The sequence below is a fragment of the Natator depressus genome, chromosome 1, assembly GCF_965152275.1.
Source record: "Natator depressus isolate rNatDep1 chromosome 1, rNatDep2.hap1, whole genome shotgun sequence".
NCBI lineage: Eukaryota > Metazoa > Chordata > Testudines > Cheloniidae > Natator > Natator depressus.
In genome coordinates this window covers 258,883,079-258,903,969 of record NC_134234.1, presented here as the reverse complement: position 1 = coordinate 258,903,969, position 20,891 = coordinate 258,883,079, and the positions used below count along the sequence as shown (strand labels likewise).

The window sequence follows — 20,891 nt, the reverse complement described above, 5'->3', positions numbered from 1 at the left end:
TGTATACTCATCTATACTAGGGGGCTGTGCTGATATAGGGTTTATGGTGTGGACATATCTTGTCCCATTCTCTTTCCTCTTGTTTTCCATACCTCTGATTATTACCTCCCTTCTACCACTCACTCTTTCACTGTCTTCCTTGACAGATCTTCTGTCTGAGTGAGAGAAGATGAGCATACTGCTCATGGGAAACCTGCAGCATGAGTTTGGAATGGTCAAATTACTTTGGTCACTCCTTGTACATTGGACCAGGGTAAAGAAACCTCTGTGCAGTGGTGGGTGTGTTTTTAAAGTGGGCAGGATACAGTATTTTGTTTCTTAGTGCCCTTGTTTTTTTCCCACTCATTCCTGTTACCTAAAGCCACAGCCTGGCTTAAACTATTATGGAGCTTCTTTTGAGTGTAAGTTGTGCAGTATTTAAAATGTGTATACACAGACCTGCTCTAGCTTCTGATTGAGCAGTGGACTTAGACAGTGGAGTGAGAGAGGAAGCCAGAAGAAGGACGGCATGTGCGGGAGCACAGAGAACTGGAGGATGCATGTGGAAAGCAGGGGTGCAGAGGGGAAAAAACTGAGGGAAATGTGGCTGGCAGAGAAAGATGGAGTCTTTTTTATTAATGTTTAAAATATTTTAAACACTTAAGTTTTGAGATGAAACTTTTAATCAGTTCACCTGGACCCCCATCTGCAATATTATGTCACACTACCACAGTTGCACTCTATTCTCACATTTCACAGTATCAAAATTCTTCAAGAGCCTTCTTCACACCCTCCAGTCAGAGACCCAACTCTCATGGGACCTCAGTGTCCTTCTCAAGCCTCTTCTAAATTGTTGTCTGAGTGCTCAATATATTACCTTACCATCGGATCAGTATGGAGGGTCACTTCACTCCAAGCTCTTCTGGCTGGACTGCCTTATACATATTTTCACTGGGACAAAGTAGTGATGAAACCACACCTCAAATTCCACCCTAAGGTGGTCTCAGAATTCCACCTGAACCAATCTATTACCCTGATGGTATTCATCTCAAAGGGACACTCAGTGTTTGGAGAAGACAAGCTCCATACTCTGGAGGTTTCCAGAGCCTTCTTTAGGCCTGTTGAGATAATAGAGTTTTTTAGGCTCTCTTCCCACCTCTTTGTGGCCATATTAGGCACATTAAAAGGTCAAATTATCTCATTGCAGAGAATCTCTTGCTGTGTGGAAATATAGTAGATTACCGCTATCAGCTGGCTGTTGAGCCTCTCCCTCAGAATGTCAAGGCACACTTCCCCAGGGCATAGGCCTAATCTTCTGCCTGCTTCAGAAATGTGCCAGTCTTTAAAATATGCAAAGCAGTTACATGAAGCAACCTGCTAACTATGCACTTGACAGGGTAGCCAGGATAGATGCAAAGTTCAGGAGAGCGGTAGTTCAATCGGTTTGATATAGCTATAACTCTTCACTCCTAACATCCAGGGAGGATATTGCTTGCCAGCCATCTACAGTGGGATCCACACTGACCCCTAAGAACAGAGGACAGTTTACTTTCTGGTAAACTGGTTCTTTGAGATGGTGTCATTAGTGTGAATCCCACAAGCTACCCTATATTTCTGCTTTTTGGAGGTCTTAGCAGTATAGGCTTTTGAGTTGCGAGGGAACTGAGACTGGTTGATTTGCACACATTCTTTTAATAAAGTAGCAGTGACCATCATACTTTAAAGATTAGTGTAGATAATTTCCAGTCAACCAATTGGGTGGACCACCATAAACTTGACTATGGACCACTAGTAGTCTTCATCTCATGGGTTGAGAGCCACTGACAACTAATATAGTTACTGGTATAACTTTGCAAAATCTGCATAGCTTACGTAAACCTACAATCAATAGACATATTACAGGTCAATCATTGCAGTTAATATACTTTTTTCCCTCCAACATATCACTGTCTGAGAACTGATAGAATTCTGTCCCTAATGTACTCTTGTACTCGGTTCCTTTTATTGCATTTGATATGCAAAATCAACAGTATACATTGAACAATACACTTCCTGTGCAGAATAAAACAAGAGGGCAAATCTAAGGTTGGGTGTAATTTGCTCAGGGTGACAGTGAGTAATACCCACCTGCGGAAGTGAAGAAACAGATTGAGAGAGCCAGAAGACTTCCCAGAAGTCACCTACTACAGGACAGGCCTAACAAAGAAAATAACGCCACTAGCCGTCACCTTCAGCCCCCAACTAAAACCCCTCCAACGCATTATTAAGGATCTACAACCTATCCTGAAGGATGACTCAACACTCTCACAAATCTTGGGAGACAGGCCAGTCCTTGCCTACAGACAGCCCCCCAACCTGAAGCAAATGCTCACCAGCAACCACATAACAGAACCACTAACCCAGGAACCTATCCTTGCAACAAAGCCCGTTGCTAACTGTGTCCACATATCTATTCAGGGGACACCATCACAGGGCCTAATAACATCAGCCACACTATCAGAGGCTCGTTCACCTGCACATCCACCAATGTGATATATGCCATCATGTGCCAGCAATGCCCCTCTGCCATGTACATTGGGCAAACTGGACAGTCTCTACGTAAAAGAATAAATGGACACAAATCAGATGTCAAGAATTATAACATTCATAAACCAGTCAGAGAACACTTCAATCTCTCTGGTCACGTGATTACAACAAAAGTTGCGATATTACAACAAAAAAACTTCAAATCCAGACTCCAGCGAGAGACTGCTGAATTGGAATTCATCTGCAAATTGGATACAATTAACTTAGGCTTGAATAGAGACTGGGAGTGGCTAAGTCATTATGCAAGGTAACCTATTTCCCCTTGTTTCCCCCCCCGACGTTCTTGTTAAACCCTGGATTTGTGCTGGAAATGGCCCACCTTGATTATCATACACATTGTAAGGAGAGTGATCACTTTAGATAAGCTATTACCAGCAGGAGAGTGGTGTGGGGGGAGGTATTTTTTCATGGTTTGTGTGTATAAAAAGATCTTCTACACTTTCCACAGTATGCATCCGATGAAGTGAGCTGTAGCTCACGAAAGCTTATGCTCAAATAAATTGGTTAGTCTCTAAGGTGCCACAAGTACTCCTTTTCTTTTAGTGAGTAATAAAGGAACATGTAGCAATAGGGTACTGGTTGGATCCTTTAATTCATTGTTACCCAAATTTTTGAAAGCTGAGGCCCACCCCCGCAGGAAAATGAAACTAGTTGTCACCTTGCTCACCTCATTGTGTTCTTAAAGGCCTACTAATACTTTAGAAAATTTAAATTTTCTATTTAAGATCTGTTCTTAAATTCTTACTTCATGGAATTGTGTTTTCAGTATTGGATGTTAAGAACGAGTTGAATACATGTCATTTTTTTTAAAACTAAAAGTGTTACATTTCAAGCTTACAACAATATTACTTAACATTTTGAATGGTAATTGTTTAGTAATATTTTTTCTAACAAAACATCTCTCACAGGTGGGCTCTAGTGGGGTCCTTTGTCTTGGCTTCCCTTCAGCGGGGCTCAGATACCATGCTGGGATCCTTGAGCTGGAGTTGTTTCTTGATTTGGGGGCAAAAACTAAGTGGTCGTGTTTCCCAAGCCCACCTACTTGTGGCACCAAAACGAGCAGTGACAGAGTAAGCCGTGTAGAATTTCATTCATATTTTGAGCAGCGAAATAATTAACAAGGTTGATGTGAATGGGGCAGTTCACACCTCAGCTGTTTCAAATTCTGCAAACCTAGCCAGACGGTGCATCTTGTCTTCCTGAATCTGCAAATATTGTATATCAGTAGCAGTAAGCCGTGAACTATGCCATTTATTCCAATGAGATGTTAACTCTAAGGATGATAATTAAAGTCAACATTAACTGAAAAGTCACCACATATTAATAATCTTCCCCTGCTACCTACTATGTTCTTGTACAAATGAGTCACAATAGTCATAGAGTCCAGAGTTTAAAGAAAAGTTGAATGCAAAAAAAGTCTTCCTTACATGACACATACAGCTTTGTTAAGTGTAACCAGACTCTGATATGCTCCCTCTTGAATTCTCCTTTGACATAGTTACAGCTAATGCAAGTCAAAGCATCCCTATGCCACCATTTTTAGCACAGCTGTTTTGGGCTGTGCTTACATCAACGTATTCTGGGAAAATCTGGGCAACTATCCAACTAACTAGTGAAGTCATTGATCAGTAGAGCAGAGAGGTGTGTGGATGTATATGGCTTTTTTTGGTTTGTTCTTAAATACAGTACCTTTTGGGATGTCCTTTCACATACTGACCTTGGCAGTAAAAGGACTGACTAATTTAGGTAATGAGAGATGGATGGCCAATCTCATCTTCACAGCAGAATTGTTAGTACATGGGTAAATCCTGTATATTACAGCCATGATCATAGGCAAGGTCAAAACATGGTACTTACACATAAGCTCAGACACATGGAAGGCAACGATTTAGTCACGGGTATTTCTAGTAAAAGTCACGGACAGGTCACGGGGAATAAACAAAAATTCAAAGCCTGTGAAGTGACCTGTCCGTGACTTTTACTAAAAATACCTGTGATTAAATCGGGGGAGGCGCATCCGGGGCCCGTGGCACCAGCTGCTGGGGGCTACCAGCCGCCCTTCGACCGTTACCAGGGGAAGCCTCTGGGGGGAAGGGGTGCTGGCATCCAGGGCTAGGGGTGCCAGGGGCTGCTGGAGCAGCTCGCCCCTGCAGAAGTCATGGAGGTCGCGGAAAGTTATGGAATCCGTGACTTCTGTGACCTCCATACAGACATGGAGCCCTACTTGTGTTAATATGTTGTATGTAGGGTAAGTATTACAATTTGTTTATAAAGTTCAGTAAACCAAGACCCACAGTGTAGATGAGCTCTAAGATACATTTTTGGATCTTCTCATATCTTATACTCCCTAGGGCTACCTTTTGGAGCAGGGTTCAGATTGTAGCTTAGGTCACTCTACATCTTACAGCAAATAATTTAGTAGTATTGATAATGGGGCAAGTTGCTTCTCTGCACATAAATCATGAGTACGAAGACCGTATGCTTTCATAAATTATTCACTGATCACCCACCAGTTAGTGGTTTTCTTTTCTTTTCCTTTGTTCCTCCCACTCTGAATTTTGGCTGCTGAGTATTGGGGGAGTGTATTGAGGAGAGGAGGGAAGTGAGGTTAACTCGTTAAAGGTAGTCTGTCAAATCAAAAGTGACATGCCTGAATGAATGTGATGCTGTGGGCTATAAATACATATGGCAAATGGTGAGCCTATACTGACAGGGCTGGATGCACCTGGGGATGAAGGTGTATGTCTAACCGTGGGTAGAGAGCTGTACTGAGGATCGGTTTCTCACTATGAATAAAGATAAATGGGCAGGGTAGATATGTAACACTACAGGTGTAGATATGTATGTGTGCTGGCAGTCAGAATGCTAGTAAGGGTGAACTTGGTGGGAAGGGGCATGTGTGGCTGCCGGTAGAGGTGGTCATGTGTCAAAAAGGGATGTAGCTTGTTTGAGTAAGATGGACAGGTGAGAACCCCAGCTGGATACAGATCCCGGGGCAGGAGCACAGATCTGGGGCAATGGATGTGCAGATGGATGTGAGCTGTGTGGGAGTGTATTTGATTGTGTGGGAGTCTGCAGTCAGAAACTGGTATGTCATCCTTTTTGACTTCCTGCAAATAGAGAAGGAAATGGTAGCTGAGACTCACATAATAGGTAAAGCTGGATCTGCTGAACAGGTGTAGTGATATGAGTATAGATTATTGTACCAGGTGTATGTTTTGGATTTTTAAAATGGTTCCAGTTAAGTTTTATCCAAGCCAGTATAACCCACCCTGTAGCAGGGGGAAAAAAATATGGAATTTATAAGCCTCTACTTATGTAGAGGTGGATAGCTGCAGTTTGCCTGGATGTGTCTTCTCTAAAGGATTCACCTGTGAAATAATCCTTTGGCCTATACTCTGTCAGGACAGCATTTAGATGTAAGAACAGTGGTATCATATTGCAAGAATAACAGGAACAGGTAGTATGTTTCAATTAAAGTATTGTTATGGAGTAATTATTATTTATTTGTATTACCATTGCGCAGAGGTAGTCAGTAGGCAGACCGTGGGCCAAATCCGGACCGCCACATGATTTTGAATGGACCGTGAAATCTTTTTATTTACTAATACTTATTGTTATTATGGTGTGAAAAACGTTTCTGCAATCTGGACCTTGACCAGGAAGTTTGGAACTTGACAAAAATAGTTGATTACCCCGCTGTAGCATCTAAGGAGCTATAGGCCTGGACAGGACTCAATTGTATTAAGTGCTGAACAACCACAAAACAAAAACATGGTCCCTGCTCCAAATTCATGGGATTAAGACTTCTCCCACATATCCTTACCTGTTCCTAAATAAAAACCATTATAGTGCTGTTCCTTTTCGTAAATCTGCTAATTGTATGGATCAGCCAAATAATCCTGTGAGAAATGCAGGATGGGTTTTATGCAGAGGTAGAGGATTCTGCTTAAAAGGACATCAGACTCTTTAGTCTGAATTTTTTATGTCCTGTTGTTTGCTTTGTTCATTTGACATTACCTTGTGTGTAGTTTTTCACTGTTTCTCTTCTATAGTCTATTCACTGACAAAACTTGCCTGGTGGCATTGCATGTCCTTCCAGAATAAACTCAAACTTGTGAAAACCTGGAAATGAAGAATTCAGGTACACTCCCAAACAACCTTAACAGGGGCAGGCAATAGCCACTAGGAATTATTTGCATGCACTTCATCTGAGTTCACTGTGTTTGGTGTAATTGTAGTGAATGGCAGAGGGGTGAGTTGGAGCAGCTTGGCAGAGCTGTGATTGTGATATGAGGCAATCTGTGGGGTCCATGCCTCTTTGTGGGGTATGAGCCCCTCTGCCTGATCCCCACATGTGTGATCAAAGGAAAGAGGTACATGTGTATCACAAGATCCACTGTGTCTCATTTCAGTATTGTGGATTGTGTCAGTAGCAGGGCACAAGGTGGTCTTGCCAGGCAGAGTGTCAGCAGTTAGGGGGGATATGAGGTATGGACTCTGAGTTTAGTGAAGGGTAAGTGAGAGTGTGTTAGATGGCATAGTGTGCGTAAGAGTGAAGGGGTTGTACAATTTGTTAGATATGGGGATTTTTCTGTGGAGGAGAGTGAGTGTCAGGCTGATATAAGTAGCTCCTGTTCAGTATAGTGTGAAGGCAGAGTGCAAGCGTGTGTGTTAGGGCATATTGGGGCATCACTCAGAGGGCAGAGTTACAGTTGCATGGGTGTGTACACCTTTATTCTGTATTTCCTGGTTTTCAGACATTTGAGTTTTGTTAAATTTGTTTGGAAGGGTGGGAAGTACCACTGAACAACCTTAACTCGGAATTAACAAGATTTTTTTGATGAATTTCCTGGAGTTTTTTAACAGAGAAATGTTCTTGGAGTTAGTGGTCATTAAAGTGGTGGTTGTTGTGTAGGTTTGCAGTTAAGATACCTCTGTGGACAGATGATGGTATTTACATAGTACATTTCATCAGTAGATCTTAGAACACTTTATCAGGGAGGGAAACATTCTTCCCATTGTACAAATGTGGAAATGGAAGCACAGAGGTGAAGTGACTTGGTGGAGGCTCAATACATCCATCTGGAGCAGTGGTTTTCAAACTTTTTAAGCTGTGTGTCTCTTTCCAAATAATGTAATCTTCTGCGTCCCCTCTTCTGAGATAGGCAGAAGTGATGCATGGGGGGCATTCAGGGTCATGTGCCCCCCCAGATTTCTGCCTTCCATTTAGGAACAGCTTCTAGAGATTTTCAAACTGTGGGTCTTCCCCCCCCCACCCCCCCCAGGGGATCACGGAGGAATGTTCAGGAGGGCGAGCAGTGACACTAGGTGGCTCGGGCCATCCCAGCATGTTGTCTGCAATCACAGGATTTTTGTTGCATACCCCCAGAGAAGATGGGTACATACGCCAGTTTGAAAAACCACTGATCTGGAGTATAGGAGGGTGGTGGCAAGGAGAGGAGCTAAAACTTCTTTCCAAAAGCAGGGCTCTCATGGATCCTGGTGCATATGCAAGCGGGGAGAATGTGGGACTGACCGGTCCCCCCTGACCTGAGTGCTACCTCTCCTTCCCTTAAATCCCCTAATTCTTCTTCCAGTGTTTGCTCATGTCGATTCCAATTAGGTGTGTGCGCGCTGCGTGCACAGTTGTCAGAAAGCTTTTCCCCTAGCAGCACCCTTTGGGTCAGCTGTGGAGCCCCTTGGAGTGGTGCCTTCATGGCGCTTTATATATGACCCTGCCGACCCGGCTCCTCCTCAGTTCCTTCTTACCACCAGTGACGGTTGTTGGAACTGTGGCACCTTGCCTTGCAAGCGCTCCACGTTTCCCTAGCTTCTATTCAGACAGTTTGTATTTTGTCATTTAGTTCTTAGTTACTATAGTTAATTAGCTGTTGGGCTGGGGGTTTTACCCTCCACCCAGACTGCATTCTCCTTGGGGGACTTACATGCCTAAGTTCCTGAGGTTCAAGTCCTGCAACAAGTCCATGCCAATGTGTGACCCCCACGACACTTGCTTAAAGTGTCTGGGGGAAGCACACCAAGCAGACAAGTGCAGGATTTGTAAAGGGTTTCGCCCCAGAACAAAAAAAGAACGAGACTTTCGCCTCAAGCAGCTCCTTATGGAGGCAACACTCAGACCGCAACCTGCATCGACGCGGCAAGACTTGGCACCGAGCTCATTGGTGTACAGTGCTCCAGCTCCAGTGTTAGAAACGGCACTGCGGAAGGGAGAGACCGCCGCTCCCTGGTGCCAAAACCAGTGGGATTGACCCAACACCGGTGCCATTCCCCGACGCAGAAGCAGCAGAAGCAGAGGATGAGGGATCTCCGAATCAGAGACCACCCCTTTGGAGCTGGCCAATGGGGCATGTCCCCGAGAGGAGCACCCAGTGCCAAAGTCTTTGGAGCTGGCACTGTCAACTTCGGCTCCGCAAGGGGGAATGTTGAGTCCGATGCTGTTGGACTCTCTGAGCCAGGTCATCGAGGAGATGGAATTGCCATCCACCTTTGAGGCTGCAAGGCACCTTATCACCATGACAACACCACGGTCCTTTGGGCCAAGCCTCTGGTACTACAACGTGTGGCAAACGGGTGATGCTCTGTCCCTCAGCACCGCTGCTCCCAATCACAACGCCAATCCTCGTGTCGATCCCCGTCACGCAGGAGGTCCCGCTCCCGGCAACAGTCATCCTGGCACCGGTCAATGTCCTTGCACAGATCCCGATCTCGGCACCGCTCCCATGCCTCACGGCACCGCTCACCAGTCCAGCTCCGCTTGGCACCGCCCTGGCCATCGTGGTCCCCGTCTTTGGACTCAGAGATGGGGTCTAGATACTCAGAGATGGGGCCACCTCTGGGCAGGGAGCGGCGCAGTGCCCATTTTGGACCCCATGGGCGTACCACCAGGCCCAGAGCGCCCAATCCAAACGTTCCTGTTTGGTGACCTCTGAACCGCGGGGGCTGGAGGCATCAGCCAGTGACCCCACCCCCAGGGGTGCTGAGGAGGTACCGGTCACTCGACCTCCACTGGAACCAACCCCAGTTCCTGAGCCTGATCCAGGTGTGGTTGGCCCCAACAGAGAGGCGTTACAGGAGGTCCCTGGAAACCAAGAGAGTCAGGAGGACTCACTTCCCCCCATTAGCCTCCTTGTCATCCTTCCCGGACAAGGCTCAAACATTTCAAGCCTCAGCAGCAGTGCTCCTATCCTCCTCGGCCGAGGCAGGAATTTTATAGGAGAAGGGGCAGGAATGGCAGATGAAAGCCTTCAAACCCCCTGGCAGGCCCACGGTCTGACTAAACCATCATCGGGTTCCAAGCAGGCCTTTTGAAGGTGCGTCCAAGGACGGCGCACCAGTCTCAATTCTGGATCCTTCCCTGTCTTTCTTGAATTGTCTGTCCCACTTCTACCGTGCTTGGTCCCAAATAACTTCGGACTGCTGGGTTCTCTGTATGGTTGAAGTGGGATATTCTCTCCAGTTCTGCTCCTGCCCTCACTCCCACCCCCGTTCCCCGTCCCTTTTTAGGGACCCTTCTCATGAGCAACTCCTTATCCAGGAGGTGCAGGCGCTCCTCGCCATGGGAGTGGTGGAGGAGGTTCCTCAGGAGCTCAGGGGCAAGGGATTCTATTCCTGATACTTCCTAATCCCCAAAGCCAAGGGGGGGGTCTCAGACCCATTCTAGATCTGCGAGGACTCAACAAGTTCATGGTAAAGTTGAAGTTCCGCATAGTCTCCCTGGGCACAATTATCTCTTCTCTGGATTCGAGAGACTGGTACCCCACCCTCGACGTGAAAGACACGTACTTCCATATAGTTATTCGGCCCACACACAGGCGATTCCTACTCTTTGTGGTTGACCACAAACATTATCCATTCACAGTCCTTCCATTGGACCTCTCAACAGCGTCCCGAGTGTTCACCAAGTGCATGTTGGTTGTGGACGCTTTCCTCTGTTGGAGGCAGGTGCAGGTATACCCCTACCTCAATGACTGGCTGCTCAGGGGCCGCACCGGGGGCAGGTGGAGTCTCAAATCTGATCAGGTCCACATTCGAGAGACTGGGTCTTCTCCTCAACTTGAGGAAGTCAACCTTGGAACCAACTCAAAGAATAAAATTCCTTCGGGGTGGTGTTGGAGTCGGTTCAGGCAAGAGCACTTTTGCCAGAGTCCCGATTCCAAGCCATCACGGACATCATTCAAGGCCTCCAGCAATACCCGACCACTACAGCAAGGGGATGCCTGCGTCTCCTCTGTCATATGGCAGCCTGCACTTACGTGACCTGGCACGCCAGACTGAGGCTCAGGCCTCTACAGCAGGGGCGGGCAAACTTTTTGGCCTGAGGGCTGCATCAGGTTTTGGAAATTGTATGGAGGTCCAGTTAGGGGAGGGGGGCGTGGCCTGGCCCCCATCTCGTATCCGGCCCCCCCCCCCCGCTTCTGGCCCCCTAATGGGGGGGCCCCCCTGGACTTCTGCCCCATCCAAACCCCCCTGTCCCCTGATGGCCCTCCCGGGACCCCTGCCCCATCCAACACCTGCTCTCCTTCCTGACTGCCCTCCCAGGACCCCTGCCCCATCCAACCAACCCTTCTCCCTGTCCCCTGACTGCCCCCTGAACTCCTGCCACTGACTGTCCCCCACTGCCCCATCCAACCCCTCCTCTCATTCCTGACTGCTCCCCTGGGACCCCTGCCCTATCCAACCACCCTTTCTCCCTGACCACCCTCGGAACCCCTGCCCCTGACTGCCCCCCTGCCGCCCCATCCAACCCCCCCTGTTCCCCACCTTCTGATTGCCCCGACCCCTATCCACACCCCCACCCCCTGACCAGCACTCCGAACTCTCCTGCCCTCTATCCTGCCCCCTTACCGCACTGCCTGGAGCACCGGTGGCTGGTGGCGGTACAGCCCGCTGCCGCGCTGCACAGAGCACTGGGTCAGGCCGGGCTCTGCAGCTGCGCTGCCCCAGGAGCTTGCCGCCCAGAGCAGTGTGCCGGCGGCGCAGTGAGCTCAGGCTGCGGGGGAGGGGCTGGGGGCAAGCCTCCTGGGCCAGGAGCTCAGGGGCTGGGCAGAAGGGTTCCATGGGCCAGATGTGGCCCGTGGGCCGTAGTTTGCCCACCTCTGCTCTACAGGCTTGGCTTGCTTTGGCCTATCACCCAGGACACAACAGCCTTAATTCAGTGGTCACAGTGCCGGGGCAGGTACTCAAGTCCTTTCAATGGTGGCTCAACCCTTGGGCAGTGTGGGAAGGCGTCCCCTTCAGCAGCCCTCAGCCTTCCTTGTCCCTAGTAAGGGGCGCATCAGCTCTGGGATGGGGTGCGCATTTGGAAGACCTCCAAACGCAGGGCCATTGGTCACAGGACACGCTCTCCCTCCTTATCAACGTCAAAGAGCTGAGGGCAGTGCGACTAGCATGTTGGATCTTTCAGGCCCGACTACATGGTCAGTGCGTAGCAGTTCTGACAGACAACACCACTGCCATGTTTTACATCAACAAGCAGAGTGGAGCCCAGTCCTTTCCCCTATGTCAGGAAGCTCTCCAGCTGTGGGAGTTTTGTATAGTCCACTCCGTTCACCTGAAAGCATCCCATCTACTAGGAGTTCAGAACGCACTGGCGGACCACCTCAGCAGGTCCTGCAATCACGAGTGGTCCATCCAGCCGGACGGCATACACCCTTCCAAAGGTGGGGGTTTTCCCAGGTCGACCTGTTTGCCACCTGGAGCAACAGGAAGTGCCCAGTGTTCTGCTCCTTCCAGAGTCACAGCCCGGGATCAATCACGGACGCATTGCTGCTACCCTGGGGAGGCCGATTGCTCTATGCCTTTCCCCCGTTCCCTCTCGTGCACAAGGTTCTACTCAAGGTCTGCAGGGACAGGGCAGAGATAATTCTGGTAGCCCCAGCGTGGCCTCTACAAGATTGGTACACCACACTCCTAGAACTGTCAGTGGATGCGCCTGTTACATTACCTCTCCTCTCTGACCTCATCACTTAGGACCATGGTTGCCTTCATCACCCCGACCTGCAGTCCCTCCACCTCACGGCTTGGAAGCTGCTTCTTCAAGTGCTGTCCCTGTGGGTGCTCCACTCCAGGTGACGGTGCATCCCGGCGCTGTTGATCGGAGATCTTCGGTAGCAGTGCCCGGCTGGGACGCACGCGTCCAGCTGCTGTCTCGTGGCATCGTTGGGGTCTGTCTGAGCGCGTACATCTTGCACCCTCCCTCAGTTCCTTCTCAACCATCTCAGCTGAAGACGGGACTTGGGGCAGTGCTAAACCTCTTCCCTGGTCACTGAAGAAAATAAGTAAAAATAAATAGAAATAGTTAGATAAAAATATCCCAATTCTCTCTCTTCCTTTAGAATAGTTGGTTAAGTGTTTTTTTGGTTTCTCTCACATTCGTCTCCCATTGAGCCTCTCCCACCCAGGCAATCATAGTTCCCTGATGCCGGGGTCCCCGGGCTTCAGGACATGCGGCTCCTGCAAGGAGCCTATGCCACAGTCTGACAGACACTCACTGTGTGTGAAGTGTCTCGGCGAGACACGCATCCCTGCTAAGTGTCTCCACTGTCCCAGTCTGAAAACCAGGGCTCATCATGACAGAGACTTGTGGCTGAAAATGCTCCTGATGGAGAAATCTCTGCAGCCGCCTATGGAGACGGGCACAAGTAAACCCTCTCCTTCCTGCTAGGTCGGAACCGCCCAGGAGCACGGCTTCACCCTCTCAAGCAAAGAGGCAGGAAGTCCCAACGTCTCTGCATAGAGACCTTCAAAAGGGTAAAGGGTCTCCTGCAAGATGTCTACACTCAGTGCTGACAGCGCCAAAAGCCGGTGCCTCTGACCGCCCCAGCGCCTCAGCCGCGGCTCACGCGGGGCGCAGACACAGGGACCCAACTTCCCACAGTGGGAAGCTCTCCTTTTGAAAACCTGTAATATAGTTAGTAGTTTCTTAGTTACTTTTAGTAGTAGTTCTCAACTTTTCATTAGTCCCAGATTGCACTTAGCCGGGGGACAGGGCATGCCCCAGTCCCCAGGCTTTAAGCCCTGCAATCGGCCTATGCCTGTCAGCGATCCACATACCTGCTGCCTATGGTGCTTACGAGTCTTTTAAACCTAGGACGAAGAAGGAGTGTGAGAGTCCGAGGTCTTCGTTAACTTTATCCAAGCCAATATAAACCATCTTTTTCTTGGTGTGGGGTGAAGCTATAGGCTGCTGCTTAAGTAGAGGTGGATAGCTGCAGTCTACCTGGACCTGACTTTCCATCTGTTAGAACTAAGCAAGCTTTGGCTGGGAGTCTAGGTGGGGGAATACACTTACTTTCTTGGAGTGCTGCTTCTCATCCATGTGTCGTCATAGGGATGCTTTGGTATAGTGAACAGAGATGTATTTGGGTGAGTTGTTGACTGTCCCTCTGCAGTTTCCCAGATAATTTTGATTTTAGGGCCTTTGATCTTGTCTCATTTACATTTGGACTGACTTCTATTGGGGGATGTCTGGAGAGAGGCTTCTGGGTCTCTGGATATTTTTTCTTACTATAGGTCTCAATAGTTTAAGATAATTTATATAATTTTTGCCATTCGTTCAGACTTCCACAGTTGTAACAAAATACAGTTACTCTACTCTGAGCGTCTCCTGGCTTGTAGGGGCTAATTTAGGGGTGGAAGTCAGCGTTACTGAAATAGGAGTCATTCTCCCACTTGAACTAGTTTAGTGAAACATTTAGTCCTTCTGGGGGAATTAACCCAATTGCTGACCATTGGGAGGAGCCTTTATAAAATGCATTAACGTTGGAATGCTGCTATAACTGGATAGGGAATGATGAACACCTTTGACTTCTGAGCACAATGGGAATCCTATTTCCTCCGTTACCAGGGTGGCTAAGGTGGTAAGCATTGATAAGCTGCATGGTAGGAGAGGTGTAAAATTTGAATTACTGCTAAATACTATAGTTTAATTTTACTGATGATATGACTGGGAGAAGTGAATTTTCTAACTTTTTTTTCCTTTTTTTTCCCAGGAGGGCTTTCGAGGGGTCATTCTGGTGCTGAACAGCATGCAGTCCTTTCGGGAGCAAAGCAGTTACCACGGAAACCAGCAGAGCTACCCACAGGAAGTGCACGGGGCATCCCGCCTAGAAGAATTTAGCTCCCGCCAGCAGGCCCAGATGTTCCAGAGCTTTGGAGGAAGTGCTGGCAGTGGGCGCCGGGGAGCAACAGGAGCATCTGCAGCAATGGCTGGTGAGAGCTCTGGGCACCAGAGCTACCAAGGTTTCAGAAAAGAAGCAGGAGAGTTTTACTACATGGCCTCCAACAAGGATGCAGTGGCAGCAGGTGGGCAGACTCAGCGCAGGCCGTCTGGACCAGTGCAGAGCTACGGGCCACCCCAAGGAAGCAACTTTGGGAGCCAGTATGGGAGCGAGGGACATGTGGGCCAGTTCCAAACACAGCATTCAGCCCTTGGGGGTGTATCTCACTATCAGCAGGATTTTACTGGTCCTTTCTCTCCAGGGAGTGCCCAGTATCAGCAGCAGGCTTCCAGCCAGCAGCAGCAGGTGCAGCAGCTGAGACAGCAGCTCTATCAATCCCATCAGCCTTTACCACAGGCATCCAGTCAGCCTGCGTCTAGCGCTTCCCACTTGCAGCCAATGCAGCGTCCATCTGCCCTGCCTTCCTCTGCTTCTGGGTACCAGTTACGAGTGGGTCAATTCAGCCAACACTATCAACCTCCTGCTTCTTCCTCTTCCTCTTTCCCCTCCCCACAGCGTTTTGGGCAGTCTGGGCAGAACTATGATGGCAGTTACAGTGTGAATTCTGGTTCACAGTATGAAAGCCATGCTGTAGGTTCTAATTCACAGGGATATGGGACTCAATCTAATTACAGCTTTCAGACTCAGCCAATAAAAAGTTTTGAGCAGTCTAAGTTGCCCCAGGGTGGGCAGCAGGGGCAGCAGCAACAGCACCCCTCACAGCATGTAATGCAGTACTCAAATGCTGCCACCAAGCTTTCTCTTCAAAGTCAAGTGGGACAGTACAGCCAAGCTGAAGTCCCTGTGAGATCACCCATGCAGTTCCATCAGAACTTCAGTCCTATATCCAACCCATCTCCAGCTGCCTCGGTGGTCCAGTCTCCAAGCTGCAGCTCTACTCCATCTCCTCTCATGCCGAGTGGGGAAAACCTCCAGTGTGGGCAAGGCAATATGTCAATAGGCTCTAGAAATCGAATTTTACAGATGATGCCTCAGCTTAGCCCAACACCATCCATGATGCCAAGCCCCAATGCTCATGGTGGAGGATTCAAGGGATTTGGGCTGGAAGGACTTCAGGAGAAGAGACTTACAGATCCAGGGTTGAGCAGCCTAAGTGCTTTAAGCTCTCAAGTGGCCAACCTTCCTAACACAGTCCAGCACATGTTACTTTCAGATGCCTTGGCACCTCAGAAAAAAAGTTCCAAAAGGTCATCATCGTCTAAAAAAGCTGACAGTTGCACCAACTCAGAAGGTTCCTCCCAGGCAGAGGAGCAGCTTAAGTCTCCCCTGGCAGAATCCCTCGATGGCGGCTGCTCTAGCAGTTCAGAGGACCATGGAGAGAGGGTGAGACAGCTGAGTGGCCAGAGCACTAGCTCTGACACTACCTACAATCGGGGTAACTTAGAGAGATCCAACTCGTCACCAGCACAAGGCTCTCAGAACGAGCCAGCCAAACTCAGTACCAGCCCTACAGTTAGGGAAGATATGGGTTCCCCGGGTGAAAAGGAAGTCCTGATAGCAGTGGAGGCCACCCCAAAGGTGAACGAAAAGACAGTTGGGGTGATAGTCTCTCGGGAGGCCATGACAGGCCGAGTAGAAAAATCAGGCGGGCAGGATAAACCTTCACAAGACGATGCTCCCCCAGCTACCCAAGCGCCTCCTGGTGCCAGTGGAATGAAAGAAACTGGGCAGGCGTTACCACAGTCAGAGCCTCAAGGAGGGAGCAAAGGGAGTAAGAGTGGGGATAACAATACTAACCACAATGGAGAGGGAAACAGCCAACCTGGCCATGCAATCATTGGCTCAAGTTTTCCTGGCAGAACAGAACCTTCCAAATCACCTGGCAGTTTGAGGTACAGCTATAAAGACAACCTTGGGGCTGGCATGCAGAGAAATATTGGTGGCTTTCCTCAGTATCCTTCAGGTCAAGAAAAAGGGGATTTTCCAGGGCACAGTGAGCGAAAAGGCAGGAATGAGAAGTTTCCCAGTCTTCTGCAGGAGGTCTTGCAGGGTTATCACCACCATCCAGACAGAAGATATGCTAGGAATGCACAAGAACATCCAGGCATGGCTGGAAGCCTGGAAGGAGCCATGAGGCCCAACATTCTAATTAGTCAAACCAATGAATTAACCAATAGGAGCCTCCTAAATAAAAGCATAGGGTCTCTCCTGGAAAGTCCTCACTGGGGCCCCTGGGATAGGAAATCAAGTGGCACAGCTCCTGAGATAAAACAGATCAATCTGGCTGACTATCCTATCCCTAGAAAGTTTGAGATAGAGTCACAGTCTTCAGCCCATGAAGGGGGAACACTCTCAGAAAGAAGATCAGTGATCTGTGACATATCTCCATTAAGGCAGCTTGTCAGAGATCCTGGGCCTCACCCAATGAGCCACATAGGTGCTGAGGCCAGAAGTGGGAGGAGTGAACGTCTCACTCCTGGTTTAGGCCAGTCAGTCATCCTCCCTGGTGGCCTGGTGTCCATGGAAACAAAGCTGAAGTCTCATAGTGGGCAAATAAAAGAGGAAGATTTTGAACAGGCCAAGACCTCAGCCAATCTCAACAATAAAAAATCAGGAGACCATTGTCATCCTGCCAATGTCAAGCATGAGTCTTTCCGAGGCAATGCCAGCCCTGGAGCTGCAGCCCCTGATTCTACTCCAGATTACGTCTCCCAGCAGGACAGCAGATCAACACAGCTAAGACGAGCACCTGGAAGAATGGGAAGCAGCAGAGAGGGCATGAGGGGTAAATCACCTTCTCAGTATCAGGATCTGGCTGACAAACTGAAGATGTCACCAGGCAGGAGCAGAGGCCCAGGAACAGACCTCCACCACATGAATCCACACATGACACTGTCTGAGAGGGTCAGCAGGGGTTCTTTGCATTCTCCCTTTCCCCAGAACTCTGAAGGCTCATCTTTGGCTTCAGCATATCACACAAACACTAGGTCTCATGCTTTTGGTGACCCTAACCAAAGTTTGAATTCCCAATATCATTACAAAAGGCAGATATATCACCAGCAGCAAGAAGAATACAAAGATTGGAGCAGTTCTGCACAGGGTGTGATTGCTGCAGCTCAGCACAGGCAGGAAGGGGCAAGGAAGAGTCCAAGACAACAGCAGTTCCTTGAGAGAGTAAGGAGTCCCTTGAAAAATGACAAGGAAGCAATGATGTACATCCAGGCTAGCTCTTACCATGATACTGGAAGCCAAGAAGCTGGGCGCTGTCTCATGGGGAGTGATGGTACACAAAATAAATGCACCGAATTAAAACATGGTGGCCAGAAGATGCAGCAACAGGAATCTGGTTGGGATCTCTCCCGGCAGATCTCTCCTGCCAAGAACAGTGGGCCTCTAGGAGCGACCAATCAGAAAAGGTTTTGCTCTCAAGATAGTGATGGGCATAGGCGGGAGGAATCTGCAGATTTGCCCAAACCTAGTAATGCGATGCTGAGGCTCCCTAGCCAAGAAGACCAGTCTCCTCAAAACCCCTTAATTATGAGGAGGAGGGTCCGTTCTTTCATTTCTCCTATTCCCAGCAAAAGACAGTCACAGGATATGAAGAACAGTGGCACAGAAGATAAAGGGCGACTGCTTCCCCCCTCAAAGGAAGGAGCTGACAAAGCATTTAACTCCTATGCACACTCATCTCTAAGCCAAGATGCTGGCAAGCCACTCCCAAAGGGAGACTCCTCCAAGGATCTCCAAAGTCCTGACAACAGGAATTGCCCTGCTGTTTCCCTCACAAGCCCAGCTAAGACCAAAATATTGCCCCCACGGAAGGGGCGGGGATTGAAACTGGAAGCTATTGTTCAAAAGATTACATCCCCCAACATCAGGAGAAGTGTTTCCTCCAACAGTGCTGAAACTGGTGCAGATGCAGTCACCCTTGATGACATCCTGTCCCTCAAATGTGGACCACCTGAAGGTGGGAGTTTGGTAAGTCATGGACCAGAGACAGAAAAGAGAAAAGGGGAGACTGTGTCAGATCCAGTGGGGCAAGTGAGCCAGGAATTGACTAGTGAAACATCTCTGCCAAGATCTTCAGAAGAGTGGCACAGCAGTGGGGATGACAAAGTCAAGAAGGAGACACCTGAAGTTGCTAGTGTCAGTAAAGAGATATCTGGGGCCAATGTGGCCACACCACCTTCACAGAAGTCTGGTAGTCAAGGACGATCAGATGGATCCTTAAGTGGAGCTGGAACTCTGATGTTTCCTGATGCAAAAACAGTTTCTCCTTCCAGTGTGTTGACTTCTGAACCAAACCCAAAGTCTGAAGAAAAAGATGGAGATGTGACAAATATTTCACCTAAGCCAGATGGCTTCCCTCCAAAGGGATACTTCCCCTCTGGAAAGAAAAAGGGGAGGCCTATTGGTAGCGTAAACAAGCAGAAGAAGCAGCAGCAGCAGCCACCACCTCCTCCACCACCAGTGCCACTACCACCACAGCCATCAGAAGGGACAAGAGGTGGAGAGCCAAAACCTAAGAGACAGAGGAGGGAGAGGAGGAAACCTGCAGCACAACCACGAAAGAGGAAAACTAGACGGGCCGCTCCAATTGTGGAACCTCAAGAACCAGAGATCAAGCTGAAGTATGCTACCCAGTCGCTTGATAAAACTGACACCAAGAACAAGTCCTTTTTCCCATACATTCATGTGGTAAACAAGTGTGAGATAGGCGCTGTGTGCACAATCATCAATGCAGAGGAAGAGGAGCAGAACAAGTTGGTGAGAGGCCGAAAGGGACAAAGGTCACTGACACCCCCTCCTAGCAACACTGAGAGCAAAGTTCTGCCCACCTCAACTTTCATGCTGCAGGGCCCGGTGATAACAGAGTCTTCTGTCTTGGGGCATCTGGTTTGCTGCCTGTGTGGCAAGTGGGCCAGTTACCGCAACATGGGAGACCTCTTTGGGCCTTTCTATCCCCAGGATTATGCAGCTACGCTGCCCAAAAACCCACCTCCCAAGAGGGCCTCAGAAATGCAAAGCAAGGTCAAGGTACGACACAAAAGTGCTTCTAATGGCTCCAAGACTGATACAGAAGAGGAAGAAGAACAGCAACAACAGAAAGAACAGAGAAGCCTGGCTGCCCACCCCCGCTTTAAGAGGCGGCATCGCTCTGAGGACTGTGGTGGGGCCTCTCGGTCACTTTCAAGGGGAGCTGCTTGTAAGAAAGCAACCACTGAGGGTGGCAGTGGCAGTGAAAAGACTCCCTTGGACTTAAAAGCCCCTGTGCCCACTTCAGAAGGTGGCCCTGAGCTGGAGTTACAAATTCCTGAACTACCTCTTGACAGCAATGAATTTTGGGTCCACGAGGGTTGTATTCTCTGGGCCAATGGAATCTACCTGGTCTGTGGCAGGCTCTATGGGCTGCAGGAAGCTGTGGAAATAGCAAGAGAGATGGTGAGTGCCAAAATTTATTATGTATTGATGGATGAAACATTATTCCTTTTGCAATCATATAATTTTTCTCTCCCCTGTAATATGCTTTTTTCTTTCTGCTATACCTCAAGCATCCATATTTCCTCTCTATATAAATCTTCAGTAGTTCCCTTTTGATGGAGGGTAAAAATCCTACCTTAAGTCACCTAGTGAAATTTAGTTTGAGCTGAGATTTTTAAAGCCACCTGGAGGATTTGGATGCTCAGTACCTCTTAATTTTAATGATAATTAGTTGTCTAAGGGATTTGTATATCCATGAAGATATCAGCCTTGTTCTTTATCCAGTTTCTATTAAATACTGATATATATCCTATAACCACAAAACTGTAGGTGGCCTTTGTAGTACGGAGGCCATCTAGACTAGCTAGTGGTGCTGCAAGCCTGGATCAAGGTGTATTGTGTGTATTGATGAGCTTCGAATAGAGTACTGTCTAGTCCTTATTGGCCAGAAAGATAGTTGTCAGGATGTGAGGTCTTGGGGATATCTATATAGATTCCCAGGCCAGAAGGAGCCACTGGGATCATCTTGCCTGATTTCCTGTGTAACACAGGCCGTAGATCTTCCCTGAAATAATTCCGAAAGTATATCTTTTTAGAAAAACATCCAATCTTGATTTAAAATCTGCAAGTAATGGAGAATCC

At 48.5% G+C, this 20,891-nt stretch overlaps 1 protein-coding gene across 5 annotated transcripts in view; it reads left to right on the top strand.

Moving 5' to 3' along the window:
- TCF20 (transcription factor 20) overlaps positions 1 to 20,891 on the top strand; it is a 210,019-nt gene that overhangs the window by 120,558 nt on the left and 68,570 nt on the right. For all 5 annotated transcript variants that reach the window (XM_074941734.1, XM_074941729.1, XM_074941731.1 and 2 more), the window contains exon 2: positions 14,580 to 20,210. In XM_074941734.1, the coding sequence (XP_074797835.1) occupies positions 14,616 to 20,210 (5,595 nt within the window). In that variant the 5' untranslated portion in view covers positions 14,580 to 14,615. The remainder of the gene's footprint in view (positions 1 to 14,579; positions 20,211 to 20,891) is intronic.